We start from the raw sequence: 18,660 nt of genomic DNA, 5'->3' as shown, positions 1-18,660 counted from the left end.
CTCTTTCTCTCCTACCTTCTCTATTCTCCCTTTGTCCTTCTCACTCTTTGAATCTCTCATCTCTTAGCTCTTTCTCTCACTCTCTTCTCCCTTCTATGGCTAGAGCTTCCATGCTCTGCCACTCATCATCACCAACACCACGGTAGTCTCTCTTCACCTCTAACCTATCTATTTATCTCTCAAACCCAAAACAACAACCACCAATCTCAGCTCTACCTCTCACCCTCTTCTCCCTTTCATGGCCAGATCGTCTCTCTCTATCTCTTCATTCCAAAAAATAGATCTCTTAAACCCGTTTTCTGAGGTGGGTTTGTGGTGGAGGTCGGAGATCGATGGTGGAGATTACAGTGGTTTGATCAGTTATATTTTTATTTCCCTATGGGTTTGATTCTTAGATAGGTTTTGGTCCCATGTGGTAGGGGTTGTGATTTTGCATGTGGTGGTGGGTTTTGGTCCCGATGTGGGAGGTGTTTGGATTAATGACAGTGGGTTAGGTTGTGTTTGGATTGGTGGTGGTGGCAGTGGGTTATGTGGGTAATTTGTCTGGAGTGATTTGGGTGATTTTGGTATGGATTTTTTGTGATTTTGCTTGGTTTTTTTTTGGGTGATTTTGATATGGGTTTGTTGTGATTTGTTGGGTTAATTTGGGTGGTGCAATAGTGGTGAGGTGGTGGGTTTGGGTGGAGGTTGTGTTGTTGATAATGTTTATGGTTGGTGGTGCAGCAATGGTATTGTTGATAGTGGTGGTGGCAGATTGTTGTTGTTGATGATTGGCAGGTGGTGGGGAGGTTGGGTTTGAATTGTGTTTGTGTCTGTGTCGGGTTTTTGGTTTGTTCACAATGGAGAGAGAGAGAGAGAGAATAGGAGGAAAGACAGATATTAAAGAGAGGAGAGAGATGGTTTTGGGTTATATATTTTATTGTTTAGATATATTATTTTAATGTGTTGTATAGGAAAATAAAAATTAGGAGGTTGAGAGTATTATAAAGTGGTATGGTATATGTACAGGCATCAGGTATAAGCCCAAACCATCAGCCTCTATATACTTAAGAATATAGGCCCAAATAAGGTCAGGGCCTATATGGGATGGTAATGGTAGTGCCATAGGGAAAATCGCCTATTGAGCACCATTTGGCAACAAGTGCAAGTTTTAAGAGAGTTACATCTGTCACGAGAGGTATATCCCATCTGGTCAGGAATATATCCCATAAGGGCCCACCAACATGAAAAGTAACCACATTTTCATGACAACTCCACTAAGAGAAGTCTTTAAATAGGGGCTGAAGGTGTGAGAAAGTTGGTTGAAAAAATTGGGGGGGGGGGGGGGGAGAGATGCATTAGAGAAAAAAAGGGAGATACAATTAAAAAGGATAAGCTCAATTCTAAGCTTAAGTCTCCTCGAGAAGCCTTCATAGAGAAGTAGAATACAGACTGGGCCTTAGATTCCTTCACTTAGGCCGTTAGGTTGGTCTCAAAAGGTTTTTACATTGTAGGAAACTCTTTACCCACCTTAAGCAAATAAATTGGGAGTCTGACCTCAAAATCCATTAGGCATTTTGGGCTAGGGCACCACAGTATAATAGATAAAATAGCTTTTAAGATAGTAAAATGAAATATTTTTAAAAAACCCATTGCTAATGCTCTAATAACGCGTGAACAATGTGCCTCCAGATGATTATCGTGATTTTTTTTAAAGATCATGATTAATCACAAATTGATGTAGCAATGCCAGTGCTAACAATAAAATATGCCCATAAATTCTTTTTTGTATAAGAAGTGAAATAACTACTACACTACACAATAAACCATATAATAGCCAACCATTCCATAAAATTAATGGTGATGCAAAATACTAAGATCTAGTGGAATTCGTTCATAATAATAATAAAATAGATCTAGTGGAATACGCTCAGTAAAAAGAATAAAATATCACTGGAATATGATTTTAGCTAATAAACTTGATTAATAAAGTCCATCGGTTTAAATTTTAAGACTCTTCTCAGCTTTGACACTAGCATTGGGGTGTAAACATCCCGGTTGCTATTTTACAGCCTACGACAATAAAATCCCACTCCATCAAGGTTTGTATATCTAAAAAAATTTGTAACCTATTAATAGTAAGAGTATTACTATCAGGTGTGCCAAATGCCAAAAACAAACCATCATGAGGGGTGCTAAATGCCAAAATTTTTTGAAACATGCTACAGTGCACTCTCATCTTTAACCCAGTACGGATGAAAATGCCAAACCAAACAAATCATTTTTTATTCAAAATTTTCTCTCTCCTCTCAATATTTTATTCAACTTTTTCTCTCTGTCGAACCCGTGTTCTCTCTCTTTCTTCTTCAGATCATCAAATTCCCTCACCCCTTCACCCTCACTGATCCCTTCACTGATCCTCTCACCCTCCCTCACCCTTACTGATCCCCTCACCCTCACCAATCAAGTCGTCCTCACCGATCAAGCCGCTGTCATCACCTCTGGTTTGAAGACTCCATTGCCACCAATCTAAAGCCGCCATCGCCTCATTGATTGATCTGTTGGGTTGGAGTTTTGTTAAAGATTTTGAGTTTTTTTTTTTTTCTCTTTTATTGAGGTTTTTGGATTTGGAATTTGCTGGAAGATCCGGTGATTGTGGTTGTAGGTTGTGGCAGTGGTTGTAGTGGTGGTTGTTGTTGTGGCAGTGGTTGTAGAGATGGTTGTTGTGGTGGTAGTTGTAATGATGGTTGTTGGTTCTTGGTTGGTGGTGACTGCCAATGAGCTATGTGTGTATATTACTAGGTTTTGAGTATATATATTATTTAATATGATGAATATATTATTTTAATGTTTAGAATCAAATAATAGAACATGTGATGAATGGTGCATTATAAATAATAATGTAAAATAATAAAGTAGGCTTTTGGTGTGTCAAAATGACATTTTTTAAAGAAATACCTGATAGTAATGCTCTAAGTTTGCATATATGAAACCTTACTATTCATAGGTTGTAAAAAAAAAAAATACTATTTAATCTTGTGGTTGTGTGTGAAGAGAAAAAAATAGTGGGAGGAAAGAGTGAGATAAGTATACTTTTTATTATTTTATTAGGTAGTTTATATTATTTTATTAGATTGTATGTAAAAATAATAATTGGAATATAGGATAAGTTGTAAAATAAGTTTGTAAAATAAATAAAATTGTGTTTGAGGATGCAAAATAAATTTTTTCTTTGCATCCTTGGATGCAGGTGCTTAATCATATCATAATTTGTATCTATGCTGTTTTTGGAGCACATGAATATCCAGATATAGAGTTCTTCCCTTACGCGTCCAAGTTAGCTTGGTTTATGCGAAAAACAAGGTAAGGTTTTTATTAAGTACATAATTTTCATGTTAATATTGGCTTAAGTCAGTGACAATTATATTTGGGTATAAAGTACTTGATCAAACAATGGTCAGAGTTCAGAGTTGCCCCTGCTACATATACATGACCTCCATGCGACCTGCACAACTTGCGAACGACATTTGGTAGAAGATCCAAGTGGTTCTCTGACAAGGCATTTCGCCATTTGCCATGTCACAACCGGCATGCAAGCAAATTGTTCTATTTTTTCCTAATAGGCTTTTTTAGCCTTTTCCAATAGTCCAACATTCACAATTTGTGCATGCTGAAAGTGGCTAGAGAGCGCAATCTGACTATAAACATAAGGAGAGAGCTTATTTCATCCTCGAGAGAAATTTTATTACCTTCACCTCCAGCACAATTTCTGAAGTGTTGTAAGTATGTGTTGAAGGTTAGGAAACTATAACAGCCATTACAAATCCTATTGATGGCTTCTAGTTGGCAGCTCAACGGCGGTGTCCTTGGCAAGCTAGTCGAAGAAAGGACTTTGAGAAATAGGTCGCTAGTTAGAGTTTGGAAGGCTAAGTTCATTAAGTAATATGAGCTTGGAGAGTACTACAACTATTCAACTAGTTGACATTTTCCAATGGTGTGGCCAGTGGGGAGGTTGGTCCGTCGAGTGCTTGCGTTTTCTTCTTCTTAAACGCTTCTTTGTGTTTGCTTTGATTTGCTTTATTTTCTACATTTTCATACGGTCATTTATATGTTTTAGTTTTTATTTGTTTATGCTTGCAATAAGAAATTTGGCTAATCACATACGCTTGACTAAGAGACAATTTGCTAGTTTTAGATTAAAAATTATTTAATCCCAAATTTGTGTTATAGGGGTTCTAAATTAACGCTGGGTGATCATAACATTTCGAAAATTTTATGCTCAAACCTTTTGATGCTATACCATGTATACATGTTTTCTCCCAAAACATTAAATTAAAAATTAAAAATAAACAAAACAAATCTATCAGGTTAATTGACAATGGTTGTATGTTTTAGATATTGCTGGCATTCTAGTGTCATCCATCTGAAGTACACACTTTGTCACTTCTAATTTCTACGACCCCAAAAGAAAGAGAGAGAGTTTTACAAAAAAAATATATTGTACAGGATTCCTAAACCGGAACCCAACAAGAGGAAGCATAGACAATCCGGCCCTTCCATCCCTGGAGCATCCAGTGTTTGTCTTCATCAAGAATAAAATCCTTGTGGTACCATGCCTTCATCTTAGCCCTGAATAAACTCATGATCTCTTGGTTCAAAGGGAGCTGCTTGAACCCAGCCCTTGAAATTCGGAATTGACTCTGCTTGTATGTTTCAGGCCTCTCTACCCTCTCTAAGCCTTCATTTGCAATAACATTCATAGCCTCCCTCCCATAGAACTCTCTCTCAAACATCACCCTCTGTGAATTGTCACGGGGTATAGTGACATCAAATACATCATACAATGCAGAGAAGTGGAAAAGTGCTTCTCGGAACCTCGTAAGAAAGAAGGGGGCATTATAGGACCCATTAACAATAGAATTAATAAAAATATCAGGTTTCATCCTCCTGATTAAGTTTAAAACAGCATCCCTTGGACTGGTCCCTTCAACAGTTTCATCAAGTAGGTTCTTCATCCGGAATGCACAATTCACAGCTAGCACCTCATTCCTCTCAATCTTAAGCTCCTCAATTCGAATAGTTTCCCAGTTCTGTGATGCTATAGCATTGTATTCAAAAGGAACATTAAACCGGTTGCAGTACATTTCCAAGCGACGACCAGTCTCCTCAATGCACTCTGCTGGACGGAATCCAGGTTGGGGAAGATCAATCCCTGTAATGCGTAGCTTGGGAGCTCCTTCAGGTCTTTTTGAGAGAAACTGGATCAGAAGTGGCCACTGGAAACCATATAGGATACCAAAATCTACAATATGAAGAGTAGTTTCTTTCTCTGCTGCATGAAAAATCATTTTATTAGAAAAGGTATATGCGATCCTCTTGAAAGGGAAGGCTGAAAGATGAACTTGGTAAGCTTTCAACTTTTCAAGAGTTGACAGTAACCTATGGGAAGTGTAAAACATTTGAGTTCCTACACTAGTGCCAGCCAAGCGTGCCTCAAGACCATTAGCAAAGAAATGAGCCAATCTCTGAGATCCATCACCAAAAGGGGTTGAGTGCTGCCTAACCTGCTTCAATAACTCATTAGCCGTTCTACCGTCACCCGTGGAGACAGCTTGTGCACATAAAATCAAAAGACTCCTCAAATCAACTGTCTGCTTCTTCTTCCCTTGCTTCTTATTACAACTACCTTTCCCGCCATTAGCTCCTTGTGCCTGCCCCTTTGTCTGTGACGAGGCCTTGCTAGCATCATTCTGAAAAGGTTCACAATTATCACCATACAGTGAAGGAGGCGCATCAGTACAAAGCAAAACCTTATCAAGCATTTCTGATAACTCAGTCTCCTCAGACTCTTCTACATAAACCGCAGTCTGCTTATTGCTCCTACCTTCTTCTAATTCTATCTCTTCCCTCTCATGATTCTTCCTTCCTCTCGACCCATCCGATGAATCACTCTTTTTCTCACCCTTCACCACCAGAGATTCTACCTTTAGATCCTCTCCTTTCCACTCAGAAGAAGAAACCATGTTGCTCTCCAAATCAATAACCAGATTATTACTCTTAGGAAGGAACTTACTAGCTTCCTCTAACCCCCTCCTAAATTGCAATATTGATTCACTATTAGTAAAAAAATTCTGAGCCATAACCGCCAACCCGTCACCAAAATGATTGACACTATCATCTGACAAATTCCCAAAAAACTGTGATTGATCAGTGGGATTGAAATTAGACTGGACAGCATTATACTCACCCAGAATAGGAGGCGGTGAAAAAGAAGACCGGTAGTTATGCTCTCCAAGATCACTTAGCCCCTGAGAATCATTGACAGTGCTAGAACCACTAGTACTAGAAGTACCGTAATCACAACTACTTGAAGAAAACACAGGACTGTCAACGCTATTTAGATTTGGTAAAGGAGGGTAATTTTGACCAAGAGCATCATAGAAAGATTTCTCAGTGTCTTTTAGACCCAAAGGGTCATAAAACATGCAGGGCTTGTTTTCAATGTTCTCTTCCATAAGAATCTGATTTATGTACTTGAGAACCGTTTCAGAGAAATCACTGTCGTCCGGGGACGAAGTGAAGTCTGCCTGCAACATAGGCGGAATAATATGTGGAGGATCATATGGTTGACCCTCTAGACCAACGGTGGTGGTTATCGAGGGCTCAAAACCAGTGGGACCCAGATCAAGATCAGATGAAAGATTTGGACTTTCGAGTAAGTTAAGGTCGGCAGTAGGAGGAGGAGATAGTTGGTTGAATGTGTACTCGTTTATAAGATTTGAGAAGTGATCCTCGGAATTTGGCGACATGGTAGAAAAACCGTTCACGAAATCAGAGCTTGAATCCATAATTAATATGGTCAAACAAAGCCAAGAAAGCGTAAATAGCTGATTTTATGTCTAAAACTGATTTGGGAAACTAAAATCTGACACTTACTAAACATTAAAGACTACCTAATATAGTAAAATTCATATAAAAGACTAGGATCTAAAAAAAAAACATATATAGGTGTACACAAAGATCAAGCAAAAAAGAAAAAAGAGTACAAGTAGAAGAACCTTAGATATCCATGATTTAAGTGAACAAATGGAGCAGAGAAGAGTACTCAGAAGCGGAAGAGAAAGATATGTGAAGGTGAAACACGGAAGAAAGTAGCGAACGTAACCCAGAATCAAAAGGAGTTCTCAGCTTTTTCTGTGACATAGGAAAATGGAACCTCTAGATTTGAGAACTTTTCCCAGTTAATATATAGGGAAAGATAGTGATGAGGATTGAGAAGGCTGCTGTTACTTTATTACGGTGACGAACTTTCGTCGAAAGCACTGCACAGGTGTTAACAGTGAACGACTAGTCAAACGCAGAGATGCTTGGGGAAGAAGATTTCACACTACAGAAATTAAGATAACCCCGTCAACTTTTAATATATCTTTTGATGACTGTGCGCTCATATTAACTATTAGGAAGTTTTTACGAGAAATTGTTAAAACAATGAATTATTTTTTTGTTTTTTTATAAAAAATTTATTAAAATTGATTACTAATATAATCTCTAAGACACACGTTAGTAAAACCCTTTTATTTTATATAAATTTTTTAATCTTTGGCATGTTTTAATTATATTTTTTTATAATTCTTCATTTTTAAGAAAATAAAAAATTAATAACTATATTATCAATTAAATATTTAAATTTTAAATTTTTTATAGTATTTAAATAAGATCTAACATAATAATTAAGAACATAAAAAACAAACTATTTAGTAATTAAATTTTTAAAATTCATACTCAATAAAAAATATTTGATAAATTTTTGGTGTTCTCTTCAAAATCTTGATACATGTGTACTTGTCCATACCGGAGAAAAAAGTTTTTCAAATCTATTCTTGGATTGGTTTGTGAGCTACACACATGAAACAAAATTCAAAATGTTTTAAGTTTAAAGAAAAAAAAATGTTGTGAGTTACATATTCTATTTTATCATCTCAAAAAATTACTTTATTAATTATATCATTACCATTTTACTATACACCCAACATCTTAACTTTTATTTTTCTATTCAATTTATTAAAATAATATATACTACCTGATCCTCATATAATATATATATATATATATATATATATATATATATATATATATATATATATATATAATCTAATCTCTCTTACTTCATTCTCCACCATCAATCTATTTATCTTTTCCTCACTATCTCCCTTTCAATCACCTATCACCACCACCTCTGTCGCAAGAAACCCACCACTACAAGCGCTAAAAAAACCCATCACCATCACCTCTACCACAAGAAACTCACAAAAACACAAAAAATCAAAGAAATCAAATAATCCACCACCACCACAGCAACACAAAAAACATCCACGACAACACAAATAATCCACCACCATAGCAAGAACACACAAAAAAATAGAAAAATCAAAGAAAAATCCACCACGGCAACAACACACCCACCACCACCACCATGGACAGAAACGCACAAAAAATTAAAGAAAAATTCACATCAAAACCCACCGGAAATCAAACTCATTACCACATGAGGCACTGAAAATCAAACCCAAAACCCACCCGAAATTCACACACCACTGCGAGGCACACGATGCCGATCTCACCACACCACACGCCACGTCGCCCACGCTGACTTCCAACCCAGCTCTGGTGGCATGCTTAAAAGCAGAGAGAGTGAGTGAGGATGAAGACAAAGATAGAATCAGAGGGGGAAAAGAAAAAAAAAAGAATTTGAGTGTACGCCGATCTCCATGCCGACCTCCAACCCAGCTCCGATGGCATGCTTAAAAGAAGAAGACAGAGAGATGTGAGAGAGGGAGTGATGATGAAGATAGAGATAGAAAAAAAAAATGACAATTGAGTGGCTAAGAGAGAGAAAACAAATAATAAAATATTTATTCAAGATGCTACTGTACCATCATAGAAGTAAGATGGTACTGTAGCAATATTGTAAAAAAATTTACTATTTTACAAGTTTGGCAAGCGAGTTGTTGAGTACTTTTGAGGCTTGATGCTAAATATTGCTAACAAATGGCATTTACAATTTCCATTGTGAATGCTCTTACGTGTTCAAGCTAGCTTGGTTTATGCGAAAAAACAATGTAAGGTTTTTGTTAAGTACATATTTTTCATGTTAACATTGGCTTAAGTTAGTGACAAAATTATATTTGGGTATAAAGTGCTTGATCAAACAATGGTCAGAGTTGCCTCTGCTACATATACATGACCTCCATGCGACCTGCACAACTTGCGAATGACATTTGGTAGAAGATCCTGGTGGTTCTCTGACAAGGCATTCCGCCATTTGCCATGTCACAACCGGCATGCAAACAAATTGTTCAATTTTTTCCTAATATGCTTTTTTAGCCTTTTCCAATAGTCCAACATTCACAACCTGTGCATGCTGAAAGGGGCTAGAGAGTGGAATCTGACTATAAACATTACGAGAGACCTTATTTTATTCCATCTATCTTGTAGAGAGAGAGAGAGCCTTAAGTGTTTGAAAAGCTCCCGACCTCTCTTCATTCTAACATCCTCGAGAGAAATTATTACCTTCACCTCCTGCACAATTTCTTAAGTGTTGTATGTGTTGAAGTTTAGGAAACAATAAGAGCCATTACAAATCCCATTGGTAGCTTCAAGTTGACGGCTCAACGGTGGTTTCCCTGGCAAGCTAGTTGAAGAAAGGACTTTGAGAAGTCAGTCGCTAGTTGGAGTTTGGAAGGCTAAGTTTATAGAGTAATATGAGCTTGGAGAGTACTACTACTATTCATCTAGTTGAGATTTTCCAATGGTGTGATCAGCGGGGAGGTTTTTCCGTTTGAGTGCTTGAGTTCTCTTCTTCTTAAACGCTCCTTTATGTTTGCTTTGGTTTGCTTATTTTCTACATTTTCATACGGTCATTTATATGTTTTAGTTTATATTTGTTTATGCTTGCAATAAGAAATTTGGTTAATCACATGCGCTTGACTAAGAGACAATTTGCTAGTTTTAGATTAAAAATGATTTAAGCCCAAATTTGTGTTATAGGGGTTCTAAAGTAATGCTGGGTGATCCTAACATTTCGAAAATTTTATGCTCAGATGCTATACCATGTATATAAGTTTTCTCCCAAAACATTAAATTTAAAAATAAAAATAAACAAAACAAATCTATCAGGTTAATTGACAATAGTTGTATGTTTCAGATATTGCTGGCATTCTAGTGTCATCCACCTGAAGTACACACTTTGTCACTTCCTAATTTCTACGACCCCAAAAGAAAGAAAGAAAGAGAGTTTTACAAAAAATATATTGTACAAGATTCCTAAACCGGAACCCAACAAGAGGAAGCATAGACAATCCGGCCTTTCCATCCCTGGAGCATCCAGTGGTTGTCTTCATCAAGAATAAAATCCTTGTGGTACCATGCCTTCATCTTAGCCCTGAATAAACTCATGATCTCTTGGTTCAAAGGGAGCTGCTTGAACCCAGCCCTCGAAATTCGGAATTGACTCTGCTTGTATGTTTCAGGCCTCTCAACCCTCTCTAAGCCTTCATTTGCAATAACATTCATAGCCTCCCTCCCATAGAACTCTCTCTCAAACATCACCCTCTGTGGATTGTCACGGGGTATAGTGACATCAAATACATCATACAATGCAGAGAAGTGGAAAAGTGCTTCTCGGAACCTCGTAAGAAAGAAGGGGGCATTATAGGACCCATTAACAATAGAATTAATAAAAATATCAGGTTTCATCCTCCTGATTAAGTTTAAAACAGCATCCCTTGGACTGGTACCTTCAACTGTTTCATCAAGTAGGTTCTTCATCCGGAATGCACAATTCACAGCAAGCACCTCATTCCTCTCAATTTTAAGCTCCTCAATTCGAATAGTTTCCCACTTCTGTGATGCTATAGCATTGTATTCAAAAGGAACATTAAACCGGTTGCAGTACTTTTCCAAGCGACGACCAGTCTCCTCAATGCACTCTGCTGGACGGAATCCAGGTTGGGGAAGATCAATCCCTGTAATGCGTAGCTTGGGAGCTCCTTCAGGTCTTTTTGAGAGAAACTGGATCAGAAGTGGCCACTGGAAACCATATTGGATACCAAAATCTACAATATGAAGAGTAGTTTCTCTCTCTGCTGCATGAAAAATCATTTTATTAGAAAAGGAATATGCGATCCTCTTGAAAGGGCAGGCTGAAAGATGAACTTGGTAAGCTTTCAACTTTTCAAGAGTTGACAGTGCCCTATTGGAAGTGTAAAACATTTGAGTTCCTACACTAGTGCCAGCCAAGCGTGCCTCAAGACCATTAGCAAAGAAATGAGCCAATCTCTGAGATCCATCCCCAAAAGGGGTTGAGTGTTGCCTAATCTGCTTCAATAACTCGTTAGCCGTTCTACCATCACCTGTGGAGACAGCTTGTGCACATAGAATCAAAAGACTCCTCAAATCAACTGTCTCCTTCTTCTTCCCTTGCTTCTTATTACGACTACCTTTGCCACCATTAGCTCCTTGTACCTGCCCCTTTGTCTGTGGCGAGGCCTTGCTAGCATCATTCTGCAAAGGTTCACAATTATCACCATACAGTGAAGGAGGCGCATCAGTACAAAGCAAAACCTTATCAAGCATTTCTGATAACTCAGTCTCCTCAGACTCCTCTACATAAACCGCAGTCTGCTTATTGCTCCTACCTTCTTCTAATTCTATCTCTTCCCTCTCATGATTCTTCCTTCCTCTCGACCCATCTGACGAATCACTCTCTTTCTCACCCTTCACCACCAGAGATTCTACCATTAGATCGTCTCCTTTTTTCCACTCAGAAGAAGAAACCGTGTTGCTCTCCAAATCAATAACCAAATTATTACTCTTAGGAAGGAACTTACTAGCTTCCTCTAACCCCCTCCTAAATTGCAATATTGATTCACTATTAGTAAAAATATTCTGAGCCATAACCGCTAACCCATCACCAAAATGATTGACACTATCATCTGACAAATTCCCAAAAAATTGTGATTGATCAGTGGGATTGAAATTAGACTGGACAGCATTATACTCACCCAGAATAGGAGGCGGTGATAAAGAAGGCTGGTAGTTATGCTCTCCAAGATCACTTAGCCATAGCGCATCAATGACAGTGCTAGAACTACTAGTACTATTAGTACCATTATCACCACTGCTTGATGAAAGCCCAGGACTCTCAAGGCTATTTTGATTTGGTAAAGGAGGGTTTTTTTGACCAAGAGCATCATAGAAAGATTTCTCAGTGTCTTTTAGACCCAAAGGGTCATAAAACATGCAAGGCTTGTTTTCAATGTTCTCTTCCATAAGAATCTGATTCATGTACTTGAAAACCGTTTCAGAGAAATCATTGTCGTCCGGGGACGTCGTCGAGTCTGCCTGTAACGTAGGCGGCATAACAACATGTGGTGGATCATATGGTTGACCCTCTGGACCATCGGTGGTGGTGATCGAGGGCTCAAAACTAGTGGGACCCAGATCAACATCAGACAAAAGATTTGGACCTTCAAGGAAGTTAAGGTCTGTAGTAGGAAGAGGAGAGAGTTGGTTGAATGTGTACTCGTCTATAAGATTTGAGAACTGATCCTCAGAATTTGGCGACATAGCAGAAAAACCGTTTACGAAATCAAAGTTTGAATCCATAATTTATAGGGTCAAACAAAGCCAAGAAAGAGTAACTAGCTGATTTTACGTCTCAAACTGATTTGGGAAACTAAAATCTGAGACTTACTAAACATTAAAGACTACCTAATATTCAGATCAAAGACTAGGATCTTGAAACAAATAACATATATAGGCGTACAGAAAAAGAAAAAAAAGAAAAGAAAAAGACTTGTAGAAGAAGAACCTTAGATATCCATGATTTACGTGAACGAGTGGAGCAGAGAACATTCAGACACAAGCGGAAGAGGAAGATGAGAAAGTGAGGGAGACACGGAAGAAGGTAGCATACGTAACTCAGAATCCAAATAGCTCTCAGGTTTTTCTGTGACAGAGGAAAATTGAAGCCTCTAGATTTGGGTACTTCTCCCAGTTAATATAGGAGAGATATTTTTTAAGAACGGTAAAGATAGGCTGCTATTGCCTATTAGTTTATAGGTAATATTAAAGAATTATTTTATTACCGTGAGGAACTTTCGTGGAACGAGGTGAGCAGTGAATGACCAGCGAGCCAAACAGAGCGGAATTGGGTTATGTGTACTTGTACAAATCTATAAACAAAAAGTCTTTCTGATCGATTCTTGGATTGGTCTGTGAGCTAAACGCATGAATGGTTTTTGTCCTTACGAATCATAGGATTGGACTCGTCAACTCATGACTCAAACTAAAATTACCTTACGAATCATTGTGCGAATCAAGTTTTTGACACCATTCCATTTCTAGTAACCTTTCAAAGTGACAAATCACAGTACTTCTACTCGTATCGTGCCTTTGACTCTTTGATATACGTATGGGATAGAGAGATTCTCTGTTGGTAGACGCCAAACTATACTTCGGTTTTTGTCCTTTTTTTAGTTATGGTAATAAAACATGGAGGAATGCCAAAATGGATTGGTTATTATTTATAGGTTTTATTACATTTTTTAGTACTATTTAAGGATTTCATTATACTACTTTAACTAATTTTTACTTTTATCTACAATACTTTCAGTAAAAAAAATTTTAATTTCAACAAAATAAATAGCTTAAAAACAAACCTTAAAATTACCTTACCGATCATTGTGCGAATCTAGTTTTTGACATCATAATTTCCTCGTTACAATTACCATTCAAGTAACAAATCGATACTTTCTCCTCATATTGTCTTCACTCTTGTCTTGATACGGGACTGTGATAGAGTGAATGAGTGATTTCTATTGGAATCTCCAGACACCAAACTACACTTTGGTTTTTGTCTTTAGTCTATTTGAGATCCTCTTATTTTGTAAAAACTGAAATTTTTTTGTTGAAAGTATTGTAAATAAAGATAAAAGTAAGCTGAAATTAGGACTGAGCAACAACCAAACCTCACCACCATGGCCCAACCTCACCACAACAACTGAACCATGGTTTGGGCCGACTGACGAACCCGACACTGGTGAGCGGAGCACAATGGGCCTTCCGACACCGATGCGGTAAAACCATCAGACTGAAATCCTAAAACCGATCCTTTCCCGTACCGAACCGATATCTGTGTGTGTGTGTGTGTGTGTGTGTGTGTACTACGAACTAAAACAATGTCGTTTCAGTAAGTTGTTTCAAAAAAAAAAAAAAAGACAAAACGCCAACGTTTTGTGGTAGGGTTTAGGTGATGTAAATACCCTCTTTACTCTCTCAACACTCAGAACTCTCTCTCTCTCTCTCTCTCTCTCTCTCTCTCTCTCTCTCTCTGTGTAGTGACCCAAAAGGGAGTCTTGCATTTCATGGAATCTCACATTACCTAGGGAAGCACATGGGGATGTGCTTATAAGGAATGTCCTCCCTTGTTATGTATGAGGCATTTTCCCCAGCGCAACTTGGGAAAAAACAAAACCTTGAGGGACTAAAAGAGCCTTCAGGCCGCCCAAAGAGGACAATATCATGCATACGGGATCGAGACGTGACAGATGGTATCAAAGCCATGTCCTAACCGGAAGTGTGGGCCCCACACGTGAGGACGCGTGTGCCCGTAAGGGGGTGGATTGTTGTAACCCAAAAGGAGGTCTTGCAATTTATAGAATCCCACATTGCCTAGGGAAGCACTTGTGGATGTGCTTATAAGGAATGTCCTCCCTTGTTGTGTATGAGGCATTTTCCCCAGCGCAACTTGGGAAAAAACAAAACCTTGAGGGACTAAGAGAACCTTCGGGCCGCCCAAAGAGGACAATATCATGCACACGGGATCGGGATGTGATAGATGGTATCAGAGCCATGCCCTAACCGGAAGTGTGGGCCCCACACGCAAGGACGCGTGTGCCCGTAAGGGGGTGGATTGTTGTAACCCAAAAGGAGGTCTTGCATTTTATAGAATCCCACATTGCCTAGGGAAGCACTTGTGGATGTGCTTATAAGGAATGTCCTCCCTTGTTGTGTATGAGGCATTTTTCCTAGCGCAACTTAGGGAAGAACAAAACCTTGAGGGACTAAGAGAGCCTTTGGGCCGCCCAAAGAGGACAATATCATGCACATGGGGTCGGGGCGTGACAGATGGTATCAGAGCCATGCCCTAGCTAGAAGTGTGAGCCCCACACGCGAGGACGCATGTGCCCGTAAGAGGGGTGGATTGTAATGACCCAAAAGGGGATCTTGCATTTCATGGAATCCCACATTGCCTAGAGAAGCACATAGGGATATGCTTATAAGGAATGCCCTCCCTTGTTGTGTATGAGGCCTTTTCCCCAATGCAACCTAGGGAAGAACAAAACCTTGAGGGACTAAGAGAGCCTTCAAGCCGCTCAAAGAGGACAATATCATGCACACGGGGTCGAGGCGTGACACACACACACATACATACTCTCTCTCTCTCTCTCTCTCTCTCTCTCTCTCTCTCTCTCTCTCTCTCTCTCTCTCTCTCTCTCTCTCTCTCTCTCTCTCTCTCTCAAGCCTCACTGCCCTCACTCAGTAGCATCAAAGCTGCTAGCTCACTCCTCACCAAATAGCACCAAAGCTGGTAAGTCAGTTTCTCACTCTCACTCTCTGCTCTCTTTAAGCCACTAGCTCACTATTTACTAATGAGTAATGACCATTGTATTTTTATTTTATTTTTATTTTTGAAGGATTTTGAATTTGAGCTAGAAAGCTATTGCCTTAGTGCTTAATTGTAAACTACTTACTGGACATTTTGTTTTATAAGTTTTTGACAACTTGCTAAATAAATAAATAAAGTTTGTATAGATAACATGCTTTTTTTTATGTGTTTTTTTATGTGTGAACAAGTTTGTGGGAAAAGTTTGTCAAGTGGACATTTTTCTTGAAAACATGAACATGTTTTGTATTGATATTGGGCTTGAAAGCCCAAATTTTTTTTTTATAAAAAATTAACAGTTTTTTTAATGTTTCAAACCGATCAAACCGATTAAGTTGACCGCAAAAAATCGCACCGCTATAGTTCGGAAAACCGACCCTAAGCGGTGTGCATTGGTTCCAATTATGAGAAAATCGATCCCTATTGATTCGGTGATGAATTTAGGAAATAACCGACCCAACCGAATCACGCACACCCCTAACTGAAATAGTACAATAGAACCTATAAATAGTAGCAAAAAGTGTAATGGGACCTATGAATAGTACTAAAAATAAACTGAATAATAAAATAAGCTAACTTTTTAATTTTTGTCAAACATACACTTTATAAATCATAAATCATGGCATTTTTATTTTAACTATGGTCACACACTATTTTATAACATTTTTACAAAAAGTTCGTATTTGTGTTTATTTAAGTTCACCGTTAATATTACATTTTTATTTACTAATAATCACTTATCACATAAATATTTTATAAAATAATTTGTATATTTAGGTAAATACTTTTGGCCTTTCTTCAGGCTCAAAACAATATATTTCCCTCTGCACTTAAGGCACGGAGAAGTAACCTCTGACTCAACTCATTTGGCACTATCTTTGTTAATCGGGTATCTTTGTGGCGTGAGTCTTGTCCACGTATGTCAATAAATAATAAATTTTCAATTATAATTATTGTTCACATTTATCAAAAAATAAAATATAGTTGACAATAATTCATTTGCTTGTATACACAAATTTATTGTGGGTGTGTGTGCTTTATAGGACACTTGTCCATAATTATATTTTATTTTATGAATTTTTTTTTAAAATTACTTAATAGAGCATTATATGCACGTTAACAGATTAACTGATTAACTTGTACAATTAAGACATTCATTACACTAGAAAGTTCCAATTAACTGGTACCTCATGGCATTAGTCAAGGTTGAGTTTTTTTTTTTTTTAATTGTAATCGATTAGATTTTTTTGAAGAGTTACATATTTGTCCATTAAAGAAGTATTAGTTATTTACTATTGTTTTTTTTATATATATATATGCAAGATAAAATTTTAACTATAACCTAATCTAAGTGTATATGTGTGTGAAACTCTCTTTTAGAGTATTGAACCCTGACCCTTACCCCCCACACTCTACAAGCATTTATACTTGTGGAGTAACCACCACACTAAGGGTGTACGGTATTGTTGCTTTTTAATATAGTGAGCCCTATTAAATTCTTCTTTGACAGATGCACATTTGTGCATCTCTCTCTCTCTCTCTCTCTCTCTCTCTCTCTCTAAATAAATAAATATATATATATATATATATATATATATTAGAATAATGCTAAAGATACAATCAATTTTACAAACTGTTGATGAGTGACTAGTTATTGATAAATGAATAAGTGATGTTAATGGTGGATTTAGATAAAAACTAATAAGAAGCTGGTCATATCAACAATTTGTAAAAATATTATAAAATAATTTGTGACTGTAGCATTAATCATATATATTAATAGGTAAAGCTTAGAGAAAGTCTAATTAGAATTTCAAATTAGAGTCCAATTTTAAGTCATGTTTCCTAAATTATTTATTTTTAGAGAATTTTATTTCCTAATTTTAAAACCAAATGTGAGACCACATCATAAATATTCATCCAATTGAGTTATTGAGTACAAAAACCAAAGAGTTTAAAATAAATTAATCATAAAAAAGAATGTTTCACAATAACAAAAATTAAGAAGTAATAAAAAACTAAAATAAAATAAACATGGATTATTTACATTTTATACCTAATAATATTCTTACAATACTTTTTAAAGAGTTAACAGAATATAAGAATGAATACTAATAGTATTTAAATTATATATATATGAATTATACTATGCATCTTTTTTGCATATCTTTAAGTGTATCCATGTATATGCATAAGATTACAAGCTAGTACTAGTAATGGAAAATGCAAATTCCACAAATTATTCTACAATTGTTTTTACAAATTAGTAATGTGGTGATTAGTTATTGGCAAGTATAAATGTGATGTTAGTGGTGGGTCTAGACAAAAAACTGTAAAAATCTATCATTTCAATAATTTATAAAAATGTTGTAAAATAGTTTATCAATAGCATGACTCACTTGTAATACTCTTACTCTTTACGATTGAGAGAGAAAATATGCGGAAAGTTTTCACGTATGACTTGAAAAGTTACTATAGCAGGTTACATTAAATACTTCCATATCAAGTCACTATAGCAGGTTACATTAAATACTTCCCTATCGAATGTCATAGGGTACCAAACTCATAAAAGATAATTAGCAAGACTAAAACATGTAGATTGTTTAAATTTAATCAAGGAATTTGAAGTACATTATATAATTAAGAAATAATATCTAAGTTCTATCTTAAAATATACATCCTCCACAACTAAAATTATTGCTGTTTTGGATAAGATTGAGATTAGACAATGATTCAACTCCAAGAACACTTGTGCCACCTAATCCACGCCTACACTCTCAAAGCATTGGTTTCTCAAAAGATAAGGAAACAACTATAATCATACCAAAGTATGATAGTTGTAAGTGCACAATTGCACCCGGATCCAAAAACAAGTGTTGAGTTCAGGCCCAATGAGCCTTATACAATAAAACTTATAGAGAATGGGTTTGAAATCTAGGTTTAGGATGTTAGAA

At 37.0% G+C, this 18,660-nt stretch overlaps 2 protein-coding genes across 2 annotated transcripts; both read right to left on the bottom strand.

Moving 5' to 3' along the window:
* Nucleotides 1–4,291: 4,291 nt before the first annotated feature.
* Nucleotides 4,292–7,370, bottom strand: LOC142607165 (scarecrow-like protein 34). Its single transcript, XM_075778590.1, has one exon. The coding sequence runs from the start codon at nt 6,825–6,827 to the stop codon at nt 4,491–4,493; it is 2,337 nt and encodes a 778-aa protein (XP_075634705.1). The 5' UTR covers nt 6,828–7,370; the 3' UTR covers nt 4,292–4,490.
* Nucleotides 7,371–10,085: 2,715 nt separating this feature from the next.
* Nucleotides 10,086–13,042, bottom strand: LOC142607164 (scarecrow-like protein 34). Its single transcript, XM_075778588.1, has one exon. It carries the CDS (start codon nt 12,643–12,645, stop codon nt 10,303–10,305), a length of 2,343 nt encoding a protein of 780 aa, XP_075634703.1. The 5' UTR covers nt 12,646–13,042; the 3' UTR covers nt 10,086–10,302.
* Nucleotides 13,043–18,660: the final 5,618 nt, after the last annotated feature.

The sequence above is a fragment of the Castanea sativa genome, chromosome 8, assembly GCF_040712315.1.
Source record: "Castanea sativa cultivar Marrone di Chiusa Pesio chromosome 8, ASM4071231v1".
NCBI classification, from domain to species: domain Eukaryota; kingdom Viridiplantae; phylum Streptophyta; class Magnoliopsida; order Fagales; family Fagaceae; genus Castanea; species Castanea sativa.
Note: the sequence above shows the minus strand (reverse complement) of the source record. Positions and strands in the feature narration are given on the sequence as shown.

What these genes read in the sequence shown, in the direction of transcription:
- LOC142607165 (XM_075778590.1), bottom strand. Translation starts at nt 6,827, where the DNA reads ATGGATTCAAGCTCTGATTTCGTGAACGGTTTTTCTACCATGTCGCCA.
- LOC142607164 (XM_075778588.1), bottom strand. Translation starts at nt 12,645, where the DNA reads ATGGATTCAAACTTTGATTTCGTAAACGGTTTTTCTGCTATGTCGCCA.